The 19,175-nt window shown below is 35.0% G+C and overlaps 1 protein-coding gene and 1 long non-coding RNA gene across 5 annotated transcripts in view; one reads left to right on the forward strand and one right to left on the reverse strand.

Moving 5' to 3' along the window:
- TMX3 (thioredoxin related transmembrane protein 3) overlaps positions 1-5,741 on the forward strand; it is a 31,811-nt gene extending 26,070 nt beyond the window's left edge. For 3 of the 4 annotated variants that reach the window (XR_010470413.1, XM_065053054.1, XM_021291391.2), the window contains exons 15-16: positions 1,645-1,713; positions 2,790-5,741. Coding sequence is in view for 2 of the 4 variants with exons in the window: in XM_065053054.1 (XP_064909126.1) it covers positions 1,645-1,713; positions 2,790-3,056 (336 nt within the window). In the remaining 2 variants the exon portion in view is untranslated. Of the gene's footprint in view, positions 1-1,552; positions 1,714-2,789 lie in introns of all 4 variants that reach the window. The other variant, XR_010470414.1, reaches the window with a different exon arrangement.
- Positions 437-18,893, reverse strand: LOC135578590 (uncharacterized). Its single transcript, XR_010470415.1, has 5 exons — positions 18,785-18,893; positions 9,803-9,936; positions 8,286-8,405; positions 2,769-6,001; positions 437-2,420 (listed from the first exon to the last, which is right to left on the reverse strand). It is a non-coding gene; the product is annotated as an uncharacterized LOC135578590 (long non-coding RNA).
- Between the last annotated feature and the right edge of the window lie 282 nt (positions 18,894-19,175).

Raw genomic sequence — 19,175 nt, forward strand, 5'->3', positions numbered from 1 at the left:
GTTTGCTTATTCCCTCAGTGTACTGTAAGTAGGCCAGAAGGCTATGTTGTGTGGATGAGGAAAGAGATCATGGATCGGAGGTTTCATTTGTGTTTATGGAGCAAGAAGGCTTTTCCACGAGGAGGGGTATTGCTAAGAAATCATTTGGCTGCCTCCTGGGAGAAACCTGTGTTGGTTTAAGCCCTGTTTCACTGTACTTTGCTTACTGTGTTAGCTGAATCCCACTTTATGTTATGCTGACAGTTTTGGGTCATCGGGTGGTAATGGCAAGTAATGCTGTAGGTTGTTTCAGTCATATGGAGTACTTTTGGTTTATTTAATCTGACAAATTGATGTAGCAACATGATATAGGTGGATTTGTTTGCTGTTCTTGATTTTACTGGCCATGCTTCCAATTGCAAGGTGAGGGACATTCCTAGAACTTATTTGGAAGTTATTTGTTTTTAATTTCTCACCTTTTAAATGCTTTATTAGTTACACTGAATTCTGTTATCAAGAACTATTTGACTCTGTTTAAATATATCCTGTGGGTTGAAACACCAATTGAAAATGGTTTCTGTCTGTTTTTTAACTTCGAGGACATTCTTTTGGGATGCCCTGTGTTTTTTGCTATAGTGTCACTTAGATTTTATTTTTTTTTTTTTTTTTTTTTACTTTTTGTTTGCGCTATTTCAGCAAAAATGATTAAAGGTCTGTCTAAATTCACATCTCTATATAAGAGTGCTAATATAAGACAAACAATACGAGATGTGACTTCATAAGCTAAATGATGTCTGTAGACATAAAATGGCCATGTTCAGGCCCAAGAAATTGTGCAGCTGTTGGGGCATGACAATCTTTAAATTATGCTGGTCAACAACTAATAGGATGCAGACTTTCTGAACCACAGTGACATTTCTGAGAAGTATAACATTCCCTCCCTCTCCCTTGGGAAGCGTTGGATTATTCACCTTGACTTTCTTGTTACTTTCTGTAAGGCCCTATAGGTAGCCTATTTCATCTTTATGGAGTTTTTGTAATTTGAGGGGTTATGGTCAGTGTCAAGTGCTGATCAGTTGACTTCCAAAATGTAGGTTTTCTTCCCATTTGTTTCTCTAGCAACTCAAGACAGGTGAAAACTGGTCCTGTGCAACAGACAAATTGCCTTTGAATTAATGTGGTCATTTTGAAGACTGCTAAATTAGGTGGCAATGTAGGTTTAGTATGTCATTGCTTGGCACAAGTTTCCTTTATTACACCTTTGTACCTTCTTGTTACTTAGTTCTAACTGCTTCTGTCATAGTCCAGAAATATATATATCTGTCAGATGCAGGAAAGTTTAAAAGATCTCTGCGATTTTATAATAGTTAGATCAAGACAGTTGCTAATTTCTACTAGTGTTCCTCTGTGGTAAGAGAGTGGAGCACAGTCCACTGCTGAAGTTTGCACTGATTGTTTAAAACAATTGTGAGAGTTTTCATGAGTCTATTGAAGTGTTTGTCCATGCTGGAGAAGTTGGAGTGTCTAGGCCTCGTAAGATGCAAGAATAATTACTTTTCATTTCCTTCTAAAGGGACTTAAGATTGCGAGGTCTGAAGAATGAACTTTTGGAATCATAACTGAAAAGTGTCAGCAGTTTTGACATAGTTCCATTTGAAATTTCAGGCGCAGGGTGGTGATGGACTTCTGCAACGAATCAAGAGAATAATCTATGATGCCAAGTCTACCGTAGTGGTAAGTTTTATTTTTCATTAAATTAGATGGTACTCGTGTCAATCAAGATGTAAAACTTTTCAGAGGGTTTAGAAATATTTTTATATAGGTTTGTTTATATTATATGTCTTGTGTATATATTATAGGTGTATATACATTAGGGTTAAGCCAAATGAACTTCTTGATTAAAGTTTTTAATAGCGCTTTTCGGTGTGCAAATATTCAACATACATTAGTATCTTCATTTTTCACTCCTTTTCTGTATTAGTCTGGCATGTATTTTAAGGAACAGAACAGGGAGAATTCAAAATCTTTTCCTTGACCCTTTTGACATCCTTTCACTGAGATTGATAGCACTTTCACATTCTGAGAAATGTTGTGGTTTCAGTCTAATTAGTTGGGGCATAAGGGGATTAAATACTACACTTGATGTAGTTTTAAAGCAAATACATTTATCATCTTATAGGTTAATTATGCTTAACAGAATTTCTTTGGGAAGATGTACACAAATCCAGTTCTTATCCTACACAAGCAAAAAGCCTGTGCTGTGCATTTAAATTGAAACTCAAATGTTTCTGTATGAGTGGCTTCCAGACTTCAGTGAATGTGCAATTTTTAGCCATCAGTTTCTGAAACCAGAAGTCCTTCCTCCTCTGCCATTAAACTAGTCTTCAGTAGGAAGCTAATAACGGAATGTTTCTGCAGATCCCTCAATCTCAATCCTATTTCTGAGAATGAGACACAAGGAAGTGATGAAAGTGTTTGCTTCAAAGTGTTAACACTATTAGAACAATTGTTACTCAAGCATCAATTAACAGAATGTACAGTTGACATGTCAACATTAGCCATCCCAATGCAACATTGTAATATTTGATGTTCTAAGACTTTTTAAATTAACTTCTAGTAGGAGTGGTTAAAATGAGGACTCTTTCTCCTTTCTGGGCAAAACAAAACAATACAAAGAAACAAAAAAAAAAAAATGAACAAAACAAAACACTTCGGATGTCTCTGAATAAAGAAACAGTAATAAGAGAAGTAATGCAGTAATTTGTATGTTCACTGAAAGTATTTTTTACCTCAAATTTGTGTTTCAACAGTCTGTATTCAAGAGTTCACCACTGCTGGGATGCTTTCTCTTTGGCTTGCCCTTGGGGGTCATCAGCATTATGTGCTATGGAATCTGCACAGCGGATACAGATGGAGGGATAGATGAACATGAGGCAGCTAAAAAGGAAAACGGTGATCGGGAGCTCACAGATGAAGGTAGTGAGGAAGAACAAGAGGATGAAAAGAATGGAAAATATACAGAACTTTCAGATGGAGAGCTTAAACAGAAAGACATAATGGAAAAGAAAAAAGACTAACTTGTTTAGCAAAATTATTCTCTAGAATTTCCAAATAGACTTATATTTATTGAAGGTAGTCATTTATTGATGATCTTCAGGAAAGAGGACCATTATGTTGCATTATGGTAGTTTTGACTTGCATGTATTCAAATTTTCTCAGAAATTGACAGGAAAAAAAAATGGATGTTCTCTAGATTGTCTTTAATAGATTGACAAAGACCAATTTAAACTGAAGGAATTTGCAGGTACAATTCTACACCATTTTTTTGAAGAGTTTTGAATTTTCAGAACACCGAGATAATGTTACTTGACCTTATTGTATGTGTTCCTAATATAGTCCAGCTAAACATTCATTCATATAAAATTAAGGCTGAAAACTTAGAATGATTGAGATCTGTAACGTCATGATTGAGATCTGTAACGTCTTGCAGAGCCTGATAGGTAAAGACAATTTAGAGGTTTCTGGGAAGTCATGTGTTCTACCTGTTGCACATTATTTTGGAAAAAAGAGCCCCAAACTTTTCTATTTTCTCAAGTTAAAAGTGAACTTTTAGGAATTAGAGAACTGCTGTACCATGTAATAATATAATTATTGGCAGTCAGGAATGTTTACTTGGTATAAGATGTGGGAGTTATATACTAAAATAAGTCTTTATTAGCGCTTTGGCAGCTAAAAAATGCTGGAAAACTATATTAGAAAACTTTTAGAACATGATTGCCTGTTTAATTTTTTGTATGAATGCTTACACAAACTTATAGTGCAAATGATCCTTAAGTTTTCTGAATCCACACTTCAACTTGATAAAGAAAGACTTAAATGTAAACAGCCTCTGACTATTTTGCATAACCTTCTAATGACAAACTTTTTGAATGGTGTAAATTTGTTTTACAGCGTTTAATTCAGATTGTTATATATCTTTGAAGTAGTTGATGTTGATAGTTTTGTTTGAGACTGTTACATACACTCATTAACTCCCTTCTTCAGAGTAATATTAACATTTGTAGAGATTGGTCAGGATAATGTGTTTTGGTTACCTATTTAATCATAAAAGTCAGTTTTAATACAACCCTCTGACTGTGAAAAGGACTAATTTGTGTCCAGGGTTAAAATCTTCAAGGGTAAGCTATAAAACAGCCTTTGGCGTTGTTGTCATGGAGAGTACCACAGAAACAAAACATTATTCTTCCTCTTAGTATTCATACTGGGGTTTTGTGGTGTGGTTTTTTTTCAATTATTTTTTTTAAAGGCTATATTACTGTATAATATGGATTATAATGTCCTCCTAATAAGAGAGCTTGATCACTTAAGAAGTTACTATGCTATAGCACTGAATTAAGGAATTTAAATAAAAAACATGGTTTAGCTTAAATAGGCATGTTCCATGTTTGAGTAAACCTGATGATGATATAAATCATAACCAGGGAAAATGAATTGCATCCTTTTTCCTTGTAGGAAAGAAACTTGTTTCTTCTGTTTAAGTAGCTTGATAACAGGTGGCTTCATGTTGCAGCACAGAGTACAGTAAATAAATGCCTGACTTCAAAGATTGTTGTTATCAAATCGTATAAATGATGTCTATGGGGAGTAGGAAATTTTTCCAGGAAAGATTCTGTGTCTGATTTTGAGTCCAACCTTTTTCCTTTCAGGAGGACAGAAAAACAAAAAAAAAGTCATAGAATGCTGAGTAGCAGGTGTTTAATACTTTTTTTTTTCCCTCTTTTTGTTTTCGTTTTCCTTCTATGAATTGCCTTTTTTTCATTTTTTGTAATTATAGCCAGTTGTAAATAGTGACTTGAGTTTTCTTGCTTTTTATCTTATTTTTGTCTTGGTTTTTTGTTTTGTTTTGGTTTGGGTTTTTTTTGGTGGAATCTTTGGAGTATAGTTTTAGCATAGATTTGAAGAGTGAGATGCTTAACAATGTGCTTAGAAAAAAACTTTAACGTGGTGTAGAGCTCTTAAGTTGTATTTAAAAAAATCACTTAATGACAAGCCTGTAAATTTCTTTGGACAGAATCAAAATGTAGGACTATTAAGGCAGTAATGTTTTCTTGATTTGTTTCTTAAGATGTAGAATACAGATCTGTTACATATTTAGTTTTGGCTCAGGCTGGAAACCTGAAACTTTTGACTTAATAAAAGAACTGAAGTGGTCAGTGGAACTCTTTCAAGTATGAGCCTTCATTTTTTTTTCTTTTTTTGTTTGTAATCAGTAACCAAGTAAGTTACTGAGAAATCTGAGATATGGACCTTAATATGATCAATACTGTGTAAAAACACAAGTCGAACTAGGATCCATTAAAACTGACATTTCACTGCTCAAGTTAGGAGGAGAGCATGTGTCTCAGTCACTTCAGAACTGTGATATCAAGCAGATGTGTACTGAACTGTTGAAAATTAAACTTGAAATGTACTGCCATTTTCACCAAATCCTTCTCCCAGCTGTATTCAACAAGACACAGGGAGAAGAAAAGCGTATAAGTCATATACTGGGTGTCAGAAGTGATGTGAAATTAAGGGGTTTGCTGTGGTCATGCAAATAAATCTAGAATGCTGTCTGAAGGGGCATCTGGCATTTTATTATTTTCTTCAGTCTCTAAAGGTTTCTTAAAGCAACTTCACTGTAATAACTTTGAATTCACAAAATAATGCTGCTTTTTTAAGTGTAAGCCTTTTGTTTTTCTGTAATAAAAACATTTAAAAGAGCTTGTTTCCTTTGCTTACTTTACACTGTTAAGCTTAGATAGTACACATTGTGTGGGAGGCCGTGTCTCCTGGGTCAATAATTGCAAGAGTACTTTTGGCCCTGAGTAATGCAGTACGGGTAGCTTTTAAAACGGCAAATAAGTTAATCTTGTCTGATTACTTCTCTTTGATATTTTGAAAATATTATCTAGATGTAGGAGTTAATACTTACGTGTCTCTTATTTAGTGAACATCCTAGAAGTATAAAACAAATGCATTTCTGAAAAAGAAAATATAAAATACCAGTTCATTCCATTAGCACGCTCTCAGATTCTTACATGAGTTTCAGTAGCAGAGGGAAGCCTAAGGGTGACTGTCTTAGTATACATCTCTTCCTGGAAGGGCTTTAATTTGGGTAGCCTTGACACTGGGATGTGCAGAATCTCTTACTGCTTTATTTACTTAGCCTGCTTGAACAGATACTGTCCACACTGTGGTGCTCACTGCTTAAAGGATGGAATGATGACACTCTGGTAGATCCGATGTGTTGAAGGCAGCACAGATGTGATTCATTTTCATGAAGTGTTTAGGTGAAAGGTTTAGCTCGCTCTGTTCTGGCCCAGAACTAATTTACCTGTTCCTTTTTTGTCAGCATGTTTGAAGGAGTGGTTGCACTTGAAGGGGTGGGAGGGTGGACACTTGTTCTGATGACAGCCAAAAGCTCAAGTCGATGAAAAGGGTGCAAAACCAGAATGTACTTCCCTTAAGCTGTTAAAACCTCATGAGACTACAGGTGTCTCAGGTTGTATTATACTGTGACAGAGCAGTTCTGGCTCCCAGATCTTCTCAGGGAGCAAGGCAGCCAGCTTCCTGCTGTTTTGTTCTCATGGCTGAGTACGTTGCTAACAGATTGAATCATATGAAGCTGTTGCATGTTATATTGCTGTAACCACTAAGACAATTTTGACAATATTGTTTTGAATGCTTTGTTGACCTCTTTAAACGCAGAAGGTTTTTGTAGTCTGCCTAGGCAGTCTAGGGCATTCCTGACATTTTTTTTATCTGGTTTCTGAAGTTTTAAGCATTTTAAAGGATTACTGCTAGTAACCTGTATTTAAATTTACTGACATAAAGCACCATTTAGCAGCTGATGTGAAATTCCCTGTTGCTAGTCAGTTTCCTTCAGATTGTATACCAAAGAGCATAGAAATGTTTGTAGTTGTTTAGCAAGGATGAACTGATTATCAGTATTTTATATAGATCATTTTCAAATGGAGTATTGTGGTTTTTAATAATAAAACCTGTAAGATCTAGAAGGTTATTTGAAGAAGAGCAAGGAAACCTTTAAGGCAATTCTGAAAGGAATAGTATTGCTTTGTAGCTCAGTTTCCCTGTGAGTTTAGATGGAGAAGGGAGAAAATGTCACTGAACACATATAACTAGACAGCTTATTTGTGCTGAAGATGTTGCTTTTCTCTTGTATGCTTCTTTCATTTTCCTTGCACTGCATCGCTTCTAGTACTCAGCAGCCCCTGTTGCTAGGTTGGCTTAGTCTTCAGCTGGCTTAATGACTGTCCTGACCAAAATCATGGGTGGTTTTACGCTGTCTTGAGTTCAATGGTTGAAATTTTGGTAAGCACTGAGGCTGATGCACAAAAGGAATGAAAATGCATAGATGGGAGAGATGGGAACTGGAGAAAGGAATGGAGCAGGGCCATATGTTCTCATCCGTGTCTTACCTTTTGATGTTGATGAGCTACATTTAACATATATGCATAGCTAGTGGAAGTTTAAGTCCTCTCAAAAGAAATCTTATATCTATTTAGTTTATAGAGAGAGTAACTTTGGGTAACTTTGCCTGACATAGCGAGTAGCATTACTAACCAATCAAGATTACTTATGGATATTTTTGCTGTTTCTCAGCAGAAGCATAAGGCTCCAGGTCCCTCAAAATAAGATACTATAATGCTTATCCTTTATTTGAAACAAAAACCAAAAACTAGCTCTCTTTCTGCTTAGGTTGCTACGCTGCTACTTTAAAGGAATGGTAACTTAGAGTATATTTAAAGGTGGCAACTTGTAGTCTTAATGCTTTCAGGAATTTGAGATCTCATCGATAATGTAGGATTTCTATTTTCATCTTAAAGAAGTTGGGTTTTGGTTGTTGTGGGATTTTTTTAATAAGAAAAAAAAATTACCACAGTCACTTCAGTTTCATTCCTTTTACCTGAATAGTAAGTGTTGACTCTTAATTCAAAGCAGTGTACTGTGAATAGACTGTAAAAACTTCAAGTGACTTAATATTAAAACAAAAATACCAGTCCCTAAGTTTTTAATAACCTCCCAAAATAGTTTTTTTCTTTTATCGTTGAGTCATTTTGACTTAGAACTCACTGCTACTTTTTAGCTGATCTTTTTTTTCTCTTAGCATGCTTCTCTAAAAGAATTTCTGACTATCCCGGTAGTACATTGTACATTAAAACTTGAAATGCAGACTGGTGTTTTGGGTGGTCACTGGCTAATTTTATTTCCTTGCTTTTGTAAAATGTCATTTTTGATCTTACCCTTGCACATGGAGCCAGGTGAGCTGCTTCTGCTTAACACTTCTTGCAGGATCACACAACTCGCTGTTGTCCTCGAGTCTATGTTAAAATTTATTAAATAACGTTTTCTAAAAGCAGACTCTGGAAAAAACGGATATCACTTAGAACCTATCAAAATATCAGAGCATTTTTGTAAGATAGTTTTGGAGATTCTTTTTGTCAACAAACATTTACATCTTCAAGTATCAGGATAACTTTTCTGTCTCTAAACATTTGTTAGAAGAGGAGGAATTATAGAAAAAAAGGTAGTCCTATGGTAGACTGCATCTCAAGTAGGAGAAGGCATGTAGGTGGTCTGTATAGAAATTTGAAGTTTCTAGGAACATAATTGCCCTTTAAAGTAAGATACCTCCTTTTACATGCATTGGAAGAAAGCTCAGGCTTCCTTCTTCTCAGTCATTATGAAAATTAAATTTGAGGGTATTTCCTGGTATACGGAAGATGGAAGAAACACTTTTTGGGCCAGACAAGTCCTTGGCAATGGATAAGTTGCTCTGCAGCCAAAGAAATAGATTGATGATTGCCTTCACCAGATTTATCATTTAATAGCTGTGCTTGAGTCTCAGTGGAGAAAATAAATTATGCTGTGCATTCATGTAAAATTATGCTTTATGCAAATAAAGACACTTGAGAATTGAGTTAAACCTTGAGATGGCAATACTGTGGTGCATATCTTACCCGTTTTTCTTGCTCATCTTTTAAAAATATATACTTCAAAAAATGCAGAAGGAATGCGTATTTTTATTCTCCATGACTTATATGTGAAATCTTAAGATGCTTCAATCACATCCCAAATGCCATGGGCTGCAAGAGATGATTCAATATATTGTGATGTTAACTTTTTAAGATTTACTTGATCCTACAGTGAAGTAGGAAGTATAAAAAAGCTTTCAAAGTAAGTTGAAGGAGAAGAGGCAATATTTTCTAAAAGGTAAATAGAAGTATTGTTCTGTGTTGAGTGCCTCTGACAGACATATGTAACACAATATGAAAAATACTCTTTGGAAGAGATCTTTAAGTAGCTGGGAGCTTCTTGTATCACATTGTCATGATTTAAAATAGAAGGATTTCTAGTGCTTTGAATCATGTGGTGTTGAATTTAACTGGTCTGTCTTCAAGCAGAAAGCTGTCGGTGCATTCCTATGAATCTGTTGAGTTTTACTTTCTGGAGAGCACCTGGAATTCAAGCATAATGCAGAAGCCTGAGGTTCTTTCACTGGGCTGTAACTCTGTGTCAGCTTCAGTTGTCAGAAAGCTAAATGCTAAGACGTGTTAGAAATAGGGCCTTGACCTTCTTGCTTAGCTTTGCAAAGACTCAAGCTGTGTATGGAAAATTAATCAAAGGCAGGTGTTGTGTGTTAGCTAATGGAGAGTGATTATCTAAGGCTTAAACAATCCTAAGAAAGAAGTTGCAGGCCTTTTAGTTTTGTAAATAATGGTTATGAGGTGGGAGGAATTTTTCATACTGACATACTTACCTGTTGCTTCCAAAAGGTGCAAGCTTGGCTAGAAACGTGCAGCAAGTCTTGTAGGGGAATGAGGTTCTCAATGAGGGCTAAAGGCGTGATGATCCTAAAGTAAGACTCTTCTTCATGTTAAGGTACAGTGGAGGCTTGGAAAGAGTTACAATAGAAGTAGATCATAAAATAACAAAGATTGTAATGTTCGCTTTCAAATACTATACTATTCTATCATGCCAGTCATTTAAAAAGAGTGTTTGTAGACTTGAGGTTTTGTCACAATATGATGTACTATGCTGGTAAGAAAAAATGAAAAGTTTCCATAGCACTGGCAGTTGTTTTAACTTCTTCCCTTTAGAAAAGAAGAATGCCTCAGTGCAGACCCTTGGTGTGAACTAGCACAACTGATCTCCACACCAGTTTCTTTTCCCAAGTCGTTTCTCAGAAGCAGGAGCTCAACTTCACAGAGGAGTGTCTCTGGTGAGCGGTGGCTCTGGGAGCCCCTGTAACACATGCCCAGGCTAGCCCCAGGCGTTTCCAGAAAGAGCTGGAAGTTGGCCACAATGAACATGAGGCTGAAAAGTGGCAGTAGCACAGACTTTGGGAGCCTCAGCTTTGACATGCAGTACGTGTGCTGCTGTGGATAGCTTTAATGACCATCTGAAGCCATAAGGAAAATAATTCACATTAAACACTTCAAAAAGTCATCTTTGCATCACTGTGATGGTGTATCATAAGGCGAGAAAGAATACATGAGGTATGACATTTAGCAGACACAAAAGCCTGTGGGTTATTTCCCCTGCTCAGGCCTGTACAAGCTCGTTTGAAGCCAGGACAAGGCCACTCTGCTTTGGGGACAGTGAGCTGATGACCATAGATGTAGGCTGGCCTGTGCTTGTCCTTGGACAGTGAGTTTGCCCTGTCATGTTTAAATTAGAGTGTAGACATGCCATGGAGCATTAAGTTCAGTTTCTGGCCATCTTCCTTTGACATGGAGTGCAGTTTTAGGCAAGTTACTTAGGCTGTAGTTTGATTACACTGCAACTTTAATGACAGTGCTGGCTTAAGGAGTTTCTGTCTTCATGCCTTTGTACGCTGCCCTTCAAATTATGTCCACACAAGCTGTTGGAAAAGCAGTGCTGCAAGTGGATAAATGAACTAGTCCAGGTGAATGTAGCTCTTCAGACAGAACAGCATGCCAGAGTATGAGACAGCAACAAGGGTTTGGAGGCAGCTGCAGAGTGAGAAACTTTTTACGGTATTTAATGATAAACTGGCTATGCTGGCTTAGGTATTTATTTCATCCTTTGTTTGTCTGATCCAGAAAACAAAGGTGATTTGGCTGAGTCCTTGCTGTAAAGAAACTGTGGGTTGCTATCCCATGATTCCTCTTTCAGTAATATTATTTGCAATGTATTTTAACCCCTCCTTGCTAGGAGACAGTTAACATGGGAGGGGAAAAATCTTCCGTCTTGTCACATTAGGCAAAATGCATCCACTGGTTGAGAGTGGGAAGGATGCACTTCTCAGAGTATAACTGTGGGCGATCACTGTCATAGTGATAGGGTGGCTCACCAGGTTATACATTTGTAGATAAATTCTGCTTTGCAGTTCTGCATGCACATTTAAAACCACTGAGTCCAGACTCAGCAATCCTTTTCATTTGTGTGTGACTACCTATGTAAATAACTATAATAAGAGAAACAGGAGCTACCTAATAGACAGGGACAGGGTTTTCAGACTTGCATTTTAAGAGACAAATTTATTTCATGTATAGTGAAAAATGGCTACATGAATTTTAAACTAATCTGTCTGGTGTGTAGCAGTTGCAATATTTTTTTTTTGGTAGAATTTTCTGTATTGGAATCTAAGAGCTTTGTGTAGATTTAAGAACTCTTGCAAGAGAAGGTCAAATGAAAATCTCAAATATCTGCAATGCTTTTGTTTTGGAAGCAGTTTTCCCAAGTTAGATGACAACATTGTGGTTGTAGCCTTGGAGAAACAGGATAAAGTACCAAATAATATGTATAATGATCCTAGTAACTTGAAAGAAAAGCAAAAGGCACCTTTAACCAGCAGTGGCCAGAGATGTATGCTGATGACTTGGTGACACCCTTGGCCACTCCACTTGGCTGAAAAGTCTACTTTCTTCAAACAATTGGTCTCTTGGCTATTACATTTGTTGATTTATTCTGGTTTTGTTTTGTTTTGTTTTTCCCATCTTTTCCCCCTTTTCTCTAATTTTCATTGTCTCTCTTCTTTCACATTGTACCATTTAACTCTTACCATCTCAGTTTCTCCTGCACTTTTCCAACCTTTTTTTTTTTTGATTCTCCTTTCCCTTCCTATATTTTAGCTTCCAGAAATACATGGAAAATATCACATAATGATAAAACAATCTGTAGTTTAAAATCTTTGTTCAGGCCACTATATGACCTCTCAGGCTGTTTTGTAATGATGTTGTTAGTGGCCCAACATGCTCAGGATTCTGATAACTTACTGTAGATACAAACCTACCTGCTACTCCTGTTGTTCATATAGTTAATCTTTGGATCAGCAACTGATGTCCAGTTAATTAAAATATAGATGAAAAGCATATATTTTTCAGATTGGAAAAAAAAACATCTTTTTCAGGAGTTTTTTTTCTTTTCTCCTTGGCTCCTATTTTTATAGTTTTGAGTGAAATCTAGAGAAAGCAGATAATTAGAAATTAGTCATTTTAATGCAATGGCAAAACATTTGTGGAAAACACAATTGTTACTGTTGAACAGTTGATGTGTTTGTTCTCTTGACAAAACTATTTTAACTGAGCATAACTATTGCTCTTTGTTTTTCCAGAATGCCATAATGGTGCTCTGATTCTTATCCAGCCAAGGTGTATTCATGAAGAATTCTTTCTCTTTTTCCTTCTTTGTTAATGTAAACATAGAAACAAACTACTGGGACCTTTACAATTGATTGGCTGTGAGTAGTTCTCATAATGAAAATAACTGATTTTGCTTGTTTTAGATGTAACCAGTGCTTCTGCAATGTTCACAAGAATAATTCCCAATTAGTCCAAATAATATATGTTTGAGCAGAACTATAAGATGTATATAGTTCCTTCAAATCTTCCTTCTACTGTCGTTCATTATCTTTTTGCAAGGTAATTTTTTCATGAATTGCTTGTTTGTCAATAACAGTATGTTAGCAAACTTCTAGTTGTGCAAGTTCTAAATTCCTGTGCAGCCTACGGAAATGAAATGGGAAAAACAATGATTCAGTGAACTCTCTCTCTTGTACAATACAACTCCAAACATTACAAATTAAATGTTAATTTGCCTGTGATTATTAAAGCTTAGGCATTAAGACTGCTAGTTAGTGTAATTTCTGGTATCTTTGTCTGCTGCAATGGGCTGAAATATTTGATTTTCTTATGATGCTGTTTAGGCTACGCCACAGTGTAGGTCTTCCCCCCAAAAACATAAAAATGTATTAGTCTGATTCTGCAGCACCATAGTTGAGGTCTGGTAAATTGGTTCATTGAAATATTTGAACCATGGTTGTCTCTGTAGATGAAAAGCTAAAGTAATATGTAACTTTAACATAAGTTGATGCACAGATTGTACAAAGAAAAATAACCTCTCCCTGTCAACTCTGAAATGCAGCTGTAAGAAACAGAATTTTAATGTAATTTACTTCTGTTTGAATGGTTTTGCATCCCATTGACTAACAGGTTGTTCAGCACCTTTATGCTGTTCTAGAATAACTTGCTGTGTGATGGTAAATAATCTAAAGTTATAATTTTATAGGCTTCATGTATCTACACAATTGCTATGAAATATCTTTAAACGTGGACAGTACGAGTATAGAAATAATTGAACTGTCTCTAAAACTGAGAATCTCAATGAGAGACAATAAAATACTTCAAAATAAATATATCACTAATAAAATAAACTATCGCACCTAGATCACATAGGTTTTACCAGATCACACAGGTAACAATGATAATATTCTTATTTAAATTAATATTTACATCTTTTTAGTTTCATGTATTCACAAAAGAGCAATATTAAAGGATTGTTTAACTATCCATTCTTTAAGTCTTTGGAGATTCAGGAAAAACACTGAATAAAGAGGAAAAAAATATTATCTCTGTCAATCATGTGTATAATTCAATTTATTAACAGCACGTGACTCAGTTACTGGGGACATTAATAGAGAAAATGTAGATTGTCTTCCCTGAAAAATAGATTTACAATCCCATGGGTTGTCTGTTCCACAGAAAATTAAACGAACATCTCTGTAGTTAACACTATGCATTTTTCAGCAAAAATTAAGACAGTTCTGGACAGCTGCTTGTGAAAACAGACCAGGGAATTTAATTTGGATTTCAAGTCTTAATCTTCCAGCAGTGACTCTCTGTTAATATGGTAATATTAGTAAATGCCAAGTCTCTAAATCTAACTCTGTGTTAATGTTGGATCTTAATAATTAACAGCCTAATCCAGTCCTCCTAATAGAAGGCCACTGAAAGTCTCTGAAATGTAATTACGTATTTAGAAATAATTCAATGGGAAAAAAGCACAATGTAAAGTGGCTTTCAAAAGAATTTTCAAAAAATAATGTTTTCAAGTCTCTTCCTTTAATGTTTTCTCTTTACAAATGTTCTAACATGTTCCTCCCTTGTTCGCCACCACTCAGAAAGCACTTCTTGACTCATCAGTTGCAACTGACTAATAAAACCAAGAAGCGGATTTTAATGCTTTAGGTTTGAAAATAGTTGATCAGCACAGTTTAAAATTCTAACATATACATCTGAAAGATGATTGTCAGTCAAAACTCCCTACTCATCAAAGGGAGACTACATTGCTAGAATGAATCATGGGTTTTGTTCAGCTCTAAAATAGTTTGGTACATTCTGTGTTTAACTGTTAGAAGTTTAAGTTAAAATTGTAATATTAAGTGTAGAGCTAAGTTATCTGCTACAAACCATTTATTTGATTTTTATGAACAATTTTTCTAAATTGGTCTGGTTACCACCTTGAACTGTTTTTTGAGTAACCTTACTATAGACATCTAATAAATGCATGCACCTAAAATAGTGAATATTTTTGTAACTAACTTTGCTGTGCTGTCCCAAATGGGCTTATAGAATGTTGAGCATGATGCCACTTCCAAACTAAAAAACAGAAACCCCAAACCAAGCCTTATCTTTTTTTTCTCTCTGGAATGTTTGACTACTGTAACGCAATGCACTTGTTCTTACTCCTGTGGCACATCCATAAATATGCTATTTTTCTCCATGCTGGGATATTCTTCAATTGCCTGTCTTTAGGATAGAGGCAGCAAAACAAAGTAAATTATATTTAGACGTCTATTAGTTTCAGTATCTTTTTCCTCATACTATTCTATTCAACTGTAGGTTGTGAATGTACACCTTTCTAGAATGAAGATACTCTATCCTGTTCTAGAAACATTTCTAATGTAATCTGTTATCAAATTGTCACATAACAGAATTCCTGGGACTCTTACATCATATTTTCTACTAAAATGCAACTTTTAGAGCTGTCTTCTAACTTTATATACATACATTTCAAGACCATAGAGTGTGAGCTACTTTTTACCTGTTTTTCCAGCAGTATTTTAAAATTCCTTTTCTGAGAACTCAATAGAGCAAGGTCTTTAAGCCAGTTACCTTCACCAAAGAAGGTGGAGCTAGCCAAAGGTAGCTAAGTAACAGTCTCAGCTGCTTAGGTGCTTGAATGCTGTTCATACAACACATTTTATGTCTGTATCATGTTTATAATACATAAATGTTAGATACTTCTGCAATCTGTCCATGAGCTGTATATGATTTTCCTGTAGGAACTACTGGAACTACTTCTCCCCCTCCAATATTTTCTATTTTTAATGCTTCTTTTCTGTGCCAGTTTCAGTATTAGAGAAGAGAAGACTCCAGAGGTTTGATAATGAGCTTGCTCAATTATGATTACTCTTTGCCTATTTCTTTTGAAATTAATAGTAAATCAACTAATTAATGATGGAAAAATAAATCACCAAAAGATTCTACAATGTTCCATATAAACCTTACTTGGCTACGGTTTTGCACTTCTGATTATAATGAATACTTTTTTTAAAAAAAAAAGATATTTTTCTCCAGTTTTGTTTAAATTATTTTTTTTAACTCAGTGTTTTATAGTGAGTATTAATAAAAAGTGAGAAGTTAGATTCTAACTCAGAGTACAGTTAACAGTAATATTTTTTTTTAATTTTTAAGGTCATGTACTTTTTTTTTCTGCTTAATGGAAGAGCTTTTATTTTTAAAAAATTGGCCTCTTTTCCTACATGTGGGAAGGAAAAGTCACAGGTTAATAATAAGTCTGGTAAGGAATAATGCTATTTTCCTGTTATGTTCTGTCATTTTTAATTACTCTTATTACTCCAAGAATTTCTGAATGCATTTAAAAAATATATTCATTTTATTAAAATGCATTCAGTTTTCTTAAATGAACTTGAAAGAGTGTGAGCTGAATGTTCCAGAAAGTTAAGTGTTTAACATGCTAGATATAGCCAAACTTTTGCAAGTTTTATATTGTACTGATGGATTGTCACAATAGATACTTTCCAAAGGTCAGTACAGTAGCAGAATATAGATTTTAATAGAGATTTTTTTCATGGTAGAAACAAGGATTGACATATAAGCAAGATTGATTTGTATCAATAAACACTGAATCACAGGAAAGCATTCTCTAATTTTCAGCAGATTATAAATAACTCCAAAGCAAATGATTCTGGTTCATAACTTCATCATTCTTTCCCCCAAATCATAAATATGAATTGAAAGTGTATAGTGAAAATCATGTGAAGAATGTATTTTGGTCAGGGATATAGTCAGAATTTAAAGAATGTGTTGAATTCAGCTGATTAAAAGATCTAATAAATCTTTGGTCTTCAATGTGGAAAATGTATTTCAGCTTTTTTACACAAAAGGGGAAAAAGGTGAGGTGGGCGATTTAGGCATACATTCAGTATTAGAAAAGACTGATAAGTTGTATATTTCAGTATAACATGTAGTATTTAATACACGATACATGTTTGTCCATTTAAAAAAAAAGAAAAATGTTTAAAGAAAGATACTGTCATAATGACTAACCAGTTCTTAGATCCAGATCTGCCCTGGTGTTTTCCTACATTGAAAGCTCTTTGATGTCATAATGAAGGCCACGGAATTTCATTATAAATGTGTAACCTGTTCTGCAAGAGTGATTTGTTAACCATGGTAAATGACAAATGTTAGATAGACGTTCTCTTTGAGGTGCTGCTGGGCCTGTTCTTTCTGTGTGTGAGGCTTTTATAAAGTGTTCACTATTAGTTACGCACAGCTAAATGGGAACATCCCTATAATTAAACTTTGTATGTCAAATATTGTCTGTTTAAAAAAAGCAAATATCTCTGCTTGTTTTGTTGGGATTAAATCATGAGCTGTGTGTTATTAGCTTGCTTGTAGTGCTTTATGCAGATTGTGACTAAGGTGTTTGTAAATCTTGTAGAATGCCCTAACATGTTATTTATCTAGTTTTGTGTCCTGTCTTTTATAACATTTTACTGAGTTTTTGTTTAAATTGTATTGTTTTGCAGCATTATCAGTTTTAAAACTTTTTATTTCCTGAGCATGAGTAGCAGCAATCACAGCTTTGGAATTTCTTCAAAGTGAGCAATAACAAGCTGCAAGATTATGTACAAACCTGCTTCATAAGTGAGGTTGATGAAATATAATGTGTTGCTTTGTGTCTTAACATGCCTGTGGTTTGTATGCAGTACATTGGTTAACAAATGCAAAACCCGAAATATATTATTGCTTGGAGAAAGAAAAATAACTATTTGGAAGGAGACTAATTTTTAATAGATTTGGTGTTATCTTCTAGTTCTCAAAAAAATTGTCAAAGTATTTGGAAAAGAGGGGAGGATTTTTTTTAACTAAACAATCGTCTCTCAGTCCTGCTTTGCTTTCTCTTTCTTCACAATTTTTATCAGGCATTCTTTCAATGCTGACATATACTAGGTCCTAAAAAATATTTTTCTGAACAAGTTCAAAATTAACAGAAATCAAAACAAACAAAAAACCAGTTTTCATTGGAATGTGCTTACTCACTGAGGTGGAAATTCACAGAAATTTGCTGTGCTTGAGATTAAAAAAAAAAATGTGGGGGAGGTAGGGGGAAGAAAGAAAAAAAAAAAAACAAAAAACAAGAGGGGCTTGTTTAATTAACACTATGATTTTTCCTCTAGTGGTGGAGAGGAGTAAACTTTGCTGTAAGGGCTTTTGGATTAGATCACATACAATTTGGGAGATAAGAGTTAAAGTCACACCTACACTGTTTGGTTTGAAGAAACTTCTCCTGTATCTCTAAAGCTGGTTCTCCTAAGTGTCAAAAAAATGCTATTGATATTGGTGCATTTTAATATAACAGTTTGGCATGCATCACTCGAAAAACAGCAAAAGGTACCAGTTACGTTTTTAGTGTTACTTGAAAAATAATAAAAACAATACTAAGAGTTGGTAGTAATTACTCTGTTTAACTGTTTGTTTCACATTGAGACATTAAATAAGAAGAGCTTCAGTTTCTTGTTCATTAGGTACTTGTTACCCACATAAGTAACAGAAATGATTCCTGTTTCCAGAGCAATGAAGCAGTGATAAAGCATCGGAGATTTTTTTCGTTCCTTGTGGCAATCAGCCCCCCCTAGTATGTGAGAATTAAAAAGTGGTTTGATTAGAAAAAAGAAAGCTGATGATAATTCTAAGGTTTTAGACAAAGAGATACTTACATGCCTATACTCTTAAGTCTCAACTTGAATTAGGATAATAATCATGATACAGGTCTATTTTTGTATTAAGTGGTCTTTGACTCTCTTTGCCCCACAGTCCAATATAAAGGTGTTTTCCCAGATCAATAGAGAGAAACCTGTGAGAGTTCTCTTTAAGTAGTACCAATGATGAACAACACGATAAATTACCTGTACTTGTTTTCTTCTCCGAAGAAACACAAAGAATGTCATCTTTTGCATCATCATGCTTTCTCTTCCATGGGAAGATGACAGAGTTTGGAGCTGGTGTACAAGGCTGACAGTCACTATCCACACCCTTTGCCATTTTCCTTTTAATGATTTACTATTTGGATGATGGTTAGCTGGAAAGAAAAAAAATGTTTCCATAAGCATAAAAGACATCCAGGCTCATATCCCTAATTACTATTCTTTGGAAAGATGACAGCACATTTCACTGTAATTATATTCAGCTGGATGTGTGCTTATGAAAAAAGTAGTCATTTCAGATTATTGGATAGGATGTTAGGATGGCATTCTCTAATGTGTGGTGTTCAAAACCAGCAAAGAATAGACTTGAGAT

The sequence above is a fragment of the Columba livia genome, chromosome 2 (genome assembly GCF_036013475.1).
Source record: "Columba livia isolate bColLiv1 breed racing homer chromosome 2, bColLiv1.pat.W.v2, whole genome shotgun sequence".
NCBI lineage: Eukaryota > Metazoa > Chordata > Aves > Columbiformes > Columbidae > Columba > Columba livia.